At 32.9% G+C, this 7921-nt stretch overlaps 1 protein-coding gene across 1 annotated transcript; it reads right to left on the bottom strand.

Moving 5' to 3' along the window:
• Window positions 1–288: 288 nt before the first annotated feature.
• On the bottom strand, window positions 289–7510 carry LOC120119428 (external alternative NAD(P)H-ubiquinone oxidoreductase B2, mitochondrial-like). The gene is given in 11 exon segments (XM_039139242.1): window positions 289–656; window positions 809–928; window positions 1076–1197; window positions 1294–1545; window positions 1547–1567; window positions 1668–1772; window positions 1914–2133; window positions 2335–2585; window positions 2711–2917; window positions 3016–3331; window positions 7328–7510. Coding segments are annotated over 11 exon segments (1791 nt in total). The 5' UTR covers window positions 7417–7510; the 3' UTR covers window positions 289–568.
• Between the last annotated feature and the right edge of the window lie 411 nt (window positions 7511–7921).

Here is a 7921-nt window from a genome sequence, read left to right as displayed (position 1 = left end):
TCTATTTTAATTATTTAACTATTTTAAAAAATAATATTTAAATTTTATTTCTTAATTTTAATTATAATTTATTATTAAAAAAATTAATAATAATAATTTATTATTAAAAAATTAATGATAATACTAATATGTCGTCACAAATAATATGAAATCAAAGAATTTTTTTATTAATTTCTCAACGATGAATGACTAAAGTAAAACCAAAATATAATATTAAATATGATTTTAAAAAAGTAATAGATGATCAAACTAAAATAAAAATAATAGGAAGAATACTAAACGTGTAATTTACCCAAATAAATCAACTAAACTGAAAATTTGTTATCATCATAATCTTATCGAGTCTTTGTTTAGACAGCATAAAATTTTCTGATGACAGAATACTTTGTTTCGAAAGAAAAAAAAACTTGGCAAAACCGCCAAAGCTGTGTTGCAAGGCAGCAATTATTAACAAATGAATTAATTGCAACTAAGCAGGGGAAGGAAAAACCAATTTTTTTCTACAGCAATCCATCAAAACTGTAGACCTTGTAATGTTCAATATATAAGTTGCTTTGAAAGTGACCTCTTAAATGCCACTGGCATCCCTCCCGAAAATAAAACGCCTCAACCAGTCCGACACCACCAATGCCCTTGTGCGCCAACTAACTTGCTTGCTGCGTTTAAAGAATAATAATAAAAAAAAAAACATTATACAGACCCTTTCAAAGGAGCAACAAGGGCACAACAGAGCTTTATATTAAACAAGTCTGAAGTTCATGTTGAACATGGAAAAGCAAGAATCTTGGCATAGAAAACTAATCCGTACCTTGCGTAGACGGAATACCAGAGCCACTGCGAACTGTGTCCGATAGAGACCCAATCACCCGGAAGTTGTGCAGCTGTTTGCTCCCCTCCCAAAGGAGCAAATTGACCCAAGTGCCTGTACCTGTAAAGACCATCACCATGCATCAAATTTAAGGTGTTATATTGATAGCTTTCCCCAAGTATAAGATGGAAATGATGCTCTTTAAATAGATAATGTTCGAATTGGACAACAACCACACACGAGGCGGGATATAAGTTCCAAATGTACCTGAAGGGGTGGAATCGATGGAAACCTGTTCCCCTGAACCTAGGAGGACCTTCAGGATTCTTTTCGCACTCTTCCATACGGTTGAAGCACTTAGCAAGATAGGCACCTTGCTGATTTGCTACCTGAAACATTTGTACATGGCTAACGTGTAAGTGTGCTTTTTGTCTTGGAAAGGCATTATTTTAGTCCGACTGCAATAAATGTGGTAGAATAATTACTTGTGCTGTTGCAGGAAGATTCTTCATCTGAGAATCGACTTCGGAGAGAGCTGCTTTAAATTCTTCGATATTGAGCTCCATGGATTCTTTTGCAGCGTCCCCTTTGGCTTCTTTCACAAGATCAACAATGTTACACTTCTGCTTGTTCTTGAGATAAAGCTCCACTTGGGGGTATCTTTCACAAATATCATCAAGGGTTTCTTGAAATTCCTTGACCGTAAGTGTTCCTGAGTTGTCCTTGTCTGCTTTTTTTAAATATTTCTGCTATATCTTCCTACACTTTATAGGAATTTAGAAGAGGAAGAAGAAAGAAAGAATAAATAACAGCCATAACTAAAATCATAAAAGAATAGCAGAAGTTTACAAATTCATACCATCACTTTCCGCTGGTTAATAGTTGCACAGTCACCGAGTGCATATATGTTATCAAATCCCTCAACTCGCAGCCATTCATCAGTTGCTAGAGCACGCCTATTACCCTTTTCCAAAAGAATCAATATTGGATCAGTGAGTATAATTAGAAGAAAGTAAACGTACTTGTGAGAGTGACATCGAAAACACAGTCAGTGGAGGATGTAAAGACTTCAATGAGATAACTTTTAGTTACAAAAGTATATCACCTGACCAATTTGCTTCATAAACTCCTTTATGAGAGGGCGAGGCCCAATGCCAGTTGACCAGAGAACCATACCGTATGGAGTAGAAGTGGTTTTGCCGTTACTTCTGGCTTTTGTAGAAATTTCATTTTCATTTATTCCTGTGACCATTGACCCCAATTTCACATCAATGCCGTCTCTTCCAAATTTATTTTCTGCAAAATTTGTGATTCTTTTGTCAAACCTGAAAACAAGAATTCATTAGAAAACTTCAGATTGTGAAATAAATGGCTTGAATGTAAATAATCCGAAATGCTTTCTAAAGTTATTTCATGTAAATATGCGTAAAAATACTAAAGCTTCTCAGTGATAAAAGTTACCAGGATAACTACGATGACAGGAAATCGAAGTACTTGTACGTTAATTTTAGGCTTCGCATTCTTACATGTTCAAAATATGATCTGTAGCCTCAAGAAGTGTTATTTTCACCAAGTCTTTGACCTTTGGATATAGTTTGACAACATCCTCGTTGACAAAGTCATGAAGTTCTGCAGCAAATTCTACACCTGTAGGGCCACCGCCAACAATGACAAAGTGAAGGATTTTCTTTCTTTCCTCTTCACTTAAACATGGTAAGCTTGCCTTCTCAAAGGACTCAATAACATTCTTACGAATCTTCTGAGCATCGTCAATTTCCTGCACATAGAATCACGTTGCTTAAATGAAAGAAAAGAAAACAAAAATATTGTTATAAGAAATGGAAAAGGCTCTTATCACCGTAAACTCCAAAATCCTAAAGGCAGTATGGAAACAGACATTACCTTTAAGAAATGGCAATTTTCCATGACACCAGGAGTATTAAAGGTGTTAACCTGAGCTCCCACAGCTATAATAAGGTAGTCATAGTCTACTGCAAATTCTTCTTCCCCCTTTGAATGGCTATCTATAGTAGCGCGACAGTAAATTTTCTTATTTTGAGGATCTATTTTGACACATTCAGCTTCAGAGAAACTGATGTCAACATTTTTCTGTTCAAACATGAAGCAGGAAAACCATAATCGGCATCCATCTAGAACTGATTTTTCTGAATTCCACAATGTACATCTTCATAGTAAATCCACATTACCTTTATGATGATGTTGCGAATTGGCTCAGCAATGCTGCGGGCTTCTACTTTACCACATGTAACACTTGGTAGCAATGGGGTAAACACAAAGAAATTACGAGGAGAAACAACTTCCACCTCATAAGTAGGGTTATTCAGATTCTTCAAGAAACTCATTCCTGCCCACCCAGTTCCGAGCAGCACTACTTTCTTTTTCTTGGGAGCTACTTCAGATAAAGCATGACCACCATCGGATGCGGTTGCATCAGCATGAGCAATGTGGCCCTGACTGCCATTGTACGTGTTTGCCTCAGGATAAGCTATAAGGCTCCCACCACTGCACAAAAGAAGTAATAGGCCTAGTTGAAGGAGAGTTTCAAAATATAAGTTTTTTTAATTTATCCAAAGAAGCTGCTGAGCTGCTACAGCAGACACCATATAAGTTAAATTACTGTATCAGTATCAAAGATTAGCAAAAGCTATGTGAAGCAAAAACAGCAACTTATCAAATAGACTAAATTGAGGTTGCGGCTGTCACGTTGCGGGTGTTGCGAACGTTACGGCATGAACTTTTTCCTAAAAATAACTATTTTTATGTTACGGATGCGGTTTGCTTTATCGCGGTGACCTTGAAAAATATTACAATGTGACCGTTACACTGCGTGACAGCCGCAATTTAATACTATCATGACAGCCACACATACAAAAGAAAAACATTAGCTATGTGCAGCAAAACAGCAGGACAACACAATATCAGTTTATGAAAACATATCATGAAGTTTAAATGTTTTAGTAAGTTTTAAACAATCAATTTGTTGTTAGAAACATCTTAGAAGCTTTGAATTTATGAGAAAGTGATGCACCTCACCTTAACTTTTCTCTGCTAGTTGTACGTCATTTACATTTGTTTGCTTGCTTGTATGGGATTGTAAATCATGTTGAGGCTTGGATGTTTAAAGACTTGTTGTGGACGTATTGGACGTTAAATTGACATAAAAATATATATTATGACCTCTAATGACTTCAATAAGTTTTAATAATAACATAAGACTTACAACAAGTGTTTTAGTGCGAGACTGGCGTGATTTCCGAGTGATACAGTGCATTTCTGAGTTTAAATATTATAATACTCAATTTTTGTCCGATTCCATTCACGAGCTCAAATAAAATGAAAGTCCATTTATTGGATTTTTTTAAGCGTACTTACCATTTCTAATTGTTTATTTTGACTCACATATACCCAACGATTTAAAACGTTATCGGAAATCGTTGTTTTACGATCATGATACTTATAATGACCATAATAACACCCTTATGTTCGTAATTAGAATAAACATAACACAATCGAAAATATTATTGTAACCGCAATTTAAATTCATTGACAGAGTCAATATACAAAATGAAACCCAAAATTTTCTAGAAAATATCTTTTTTATATAAATTATGTATATAATATAATTATAAAAAATATATTGTTCTTAAAAAAATTTGATACCACGTAAGAAAAATTGATCTTATATTTTCTTTAAAAAAATTATAAAATATCTAGAACTCCATTTCAATCACCAACATTCACCGTCCCCAAAATCTACTATTATTATTAACAGTATATTCACTGGTATAGCATAAAAATATTTATCAAGTAAAATAAGGTTTTAAAGTACAAACAGTTAAAATATAAAACGGTAAAACCACCTCACAAAGACGATCATAGCATAAAAACTTTGTTTCTTTAATAAATATGTATTTATTTCTAGACATCATGATAGTGATAAATGTATATTCGTGCACCAATACAAATCTATGTTTATTTCTAGCTTGGTACCAAGATAGTGATAAATGTGCATACTTGCACCAGTGTAAATATGATGCCTAGAAGTAAGCACATGCTTACATCGACGTAAGTATATACATCTCTCACTATCTTAATCCTAAAAATAAATACATATTTACATCGGTATAAGTATGTATATCTCTTGCTATCTTAGAACCTAGAAATGAATACATACTTACATTGATATAAATATATATATATATCTAGATTAATAAATAAAAATTTAAATAAAAAATAGAGGAATGTATAATTTCAATATTTTATAAAAAAAATTCATTAATAAAGAAAGGAACCAATAAATGAACTTGTTGAACATAAATAAACCATACACTACTTTGTTCGTTTCTATTCATTTATTAAGCGAACATAAAATTTTTGTTCATACTCGTTTTTATAAGTTAATAAACGAATGTTATACGAACAATTCACAAATAATTCATCAAACGTTCTGTCATTTACACCTTTATTTTAGCTATATTCAGGGACATATTCAGGATCAAATATTGAGAGTGACAAAAAAATTTTAAAATAATAAACTTTTTATGCATTTAATCTAAAAATGTGGAGAAGTCTAAATTTACTTAAATTAAAGTGATAAGGACCTAAAATGTTATTAAACCAAAATTTTTGACAGGGGATCTCCCATTCTTTTTATAGCTCCAGCTATATTATATATTAATATATATGATTTTATTTAGAAGTTTTAATTTTATAAAATTATACCACCATAATTTTATATTAATATATATGACTATTTAAAATTTCTAATTTTTTAAAATTATGACACCCTAATTTAAAATTTATGACCCCATGCAAGATTAGAGCACGAAAAGGAACAGCACGTTAAGAAATCAATACACTAACTTTAACAGAATCAGTAGCACCTAAATAGAATAATGTCAAACAAGTCATCGAATGATCAATCGGAAAACCATTACAAGCTTAGATAGATTGAAAAACAACAATCAATAATCTCAAACTAGATCTTAGATATTGAAAGGACGAAACCTCAAACCACAACTTAGATATTGAAACAAAAAACCTCAAAACTCAGAATCTGGAAACGAAGTGGAAAACGGGTCGAGTGGAAGAAACGAAGACAAAATCACTATGAACCATTGTAAAAAAAGAGATTTGGATCTAGATTTTTTTTCCAGATTGAAGAATCTAAAATGAAACACGGTGGTCAAAGGAAAACGCGAATCGATGGAGGACAAACGGAGACCAAGACTTCAATGATCCAGATTCAGATTTAAGATCCGATACGAAGATGAAAGCGAAAAAACATACAGCCAATGATATTGAAACCACGAAGGAACAACCGTTGCATGAGCGACAGTTGATGATCTGAATGATAACAACAGAAGAAAAACGGCTTCATGACCGTCGACTCTGATACCATACGAAAATGCAGCCATGATGAACGATCAGTGATGAATATGTAAAAGAAGAATGAAGAGAACAGCTAGGGTAAGAAACAAGGGTTTTGTCATGTTGATTAAACTACAGAAAATGGATCATATTTATTAATGAGAAATTAATTAAACTGCAATCGTGGGTAAGGGCCAAATTACATATATTTGTAACCTATAAATCTAAATAACTTCGACAAACTAACGGATCAGATTATCTTATTCTTACTATCAATAAATCTATGTTTCTTGAAAGAATTCCTAAAATCGTACTTTTCTAACAGGTGAAATAAAATACAGTTCATTTTAACTAATCATGAATACATTCAAACAAGACAAGATTCAAGAATATAAATTAAGTTATTAGATTTTTTCCCGCTGAATCAAGTTTTCTTTTCTTCACCCTTTTAAAGAACCGAACAAAACTTTAACTTCCTAAGCACGCCGCGACTTCAAATTCACTGTCACCCGCAATTGAACAGAGATGACACTTCCCTTCCTATACTTCAAATACAGTTGCTCTGTTTCCAGAGTTCCAACAAATTACAGAGTTTTACTCCATTTTCAGCTCAAAATCTTAAAAACATTAAACAATCATCAGATCGATTAAAAAACTTATCTAGATCAGAGACGTAGCTACCTACCCTTTGACCTGGGGGGCCATTGCCCTCTATTTTTTATTATTAAAAATGTATGGGAAAATATTAAATTAGGGTCCAAATTTTAGTTTATTTTGATTTTGCCCCCTCCCCTCGTAGAAATTATTTTCTATGGTTAATTATACTTTGATTTCTATAGTTAATTATACTTTGTCCCCTCATTTTTTTATGAATTATGCTTTGCCCCTTAAGTGGAAATCCTGGCTCCGCCCTGATCTAGATCCACATAAAATCAACTAAATTAACAGTATGAACCACGAAGAACAAATCAAAATCACGAGACTAAATCTGTAATAAACAACTAAAATAGAAACACGTCCAAGCACTTAGCCACGCTTTTAACAAGTTCATCAAGAAGCAAAAGGAAATCGAACATTTGTATAAACATGATAAAAATGTCAACCAAAAAAGGAAAGAGAGCAGAATACCTGATAGTAGATACGACGATGATCTTAGAAAGCGAAGGATAATCATTGAAAGCTCTCGATAATCTCCGGAAGAAGTTGAAGCTTCTCATCTTCGTGCTTCCTTTGATCTGCTTATTTTTCACTTGTTTTTAGCTTACGAAAGCCAAGAGATCTGGAGGAAAACCAGAGAGAGAAAACGTTACCTATTAAAAAAAAACCAAAGAAAGCGGTAGATGAACGCGAGGTTCGTGGCGTTGTCTTGTATGACGATGGTTCCAGATCTTTAACGGTAGGCTTTTGTCAATGACGTGTGTGGATCCAGCCAATATGTTTTTGGAATTTATATTAAAATATTTCTTAAATAATATCTCTTAGGGGGGTTCATTTTTCGATTTTAATCGAATTAATCAATTGAATCGAATTATTTCGGTTAATTCGGTCGGTCATCAAATTAGTTCGGTCGGAGAATGGTTAATAAATTTTTTAGAATTCGATTAACGGTTAATTCAGTTCAAAATCGAAATTAAATTTTAAATTTTAAATCTATTATATATAACATATGGGCTAAACTTAAACCATTTAAAACTCAATCAATAATTTAAGATCCAATAAATT

The sequence above is a fragment of the Hibiscus syriacus genome, unplaced genomic scaffold (assembly GCF_006381635.1).
Source record: "Hibiscus syriacus cultivar Baekdansim isolate YM2019G1 unplaced genomic scaffold, ASM638163v2 tig00110332_pilon, whole genome shotgun sequence".
In the NCBI taxonomy this organism is placed as follows: Eukaryota; Viridiplantae; Streptophyta; class Magnoliopsida; order Malvales; family Malvaceae; genus Hibiscus; species Hibiscus syriacus.
This window is presented reverse-complemented; position numbering and strand designations above follow the sequence as displayed.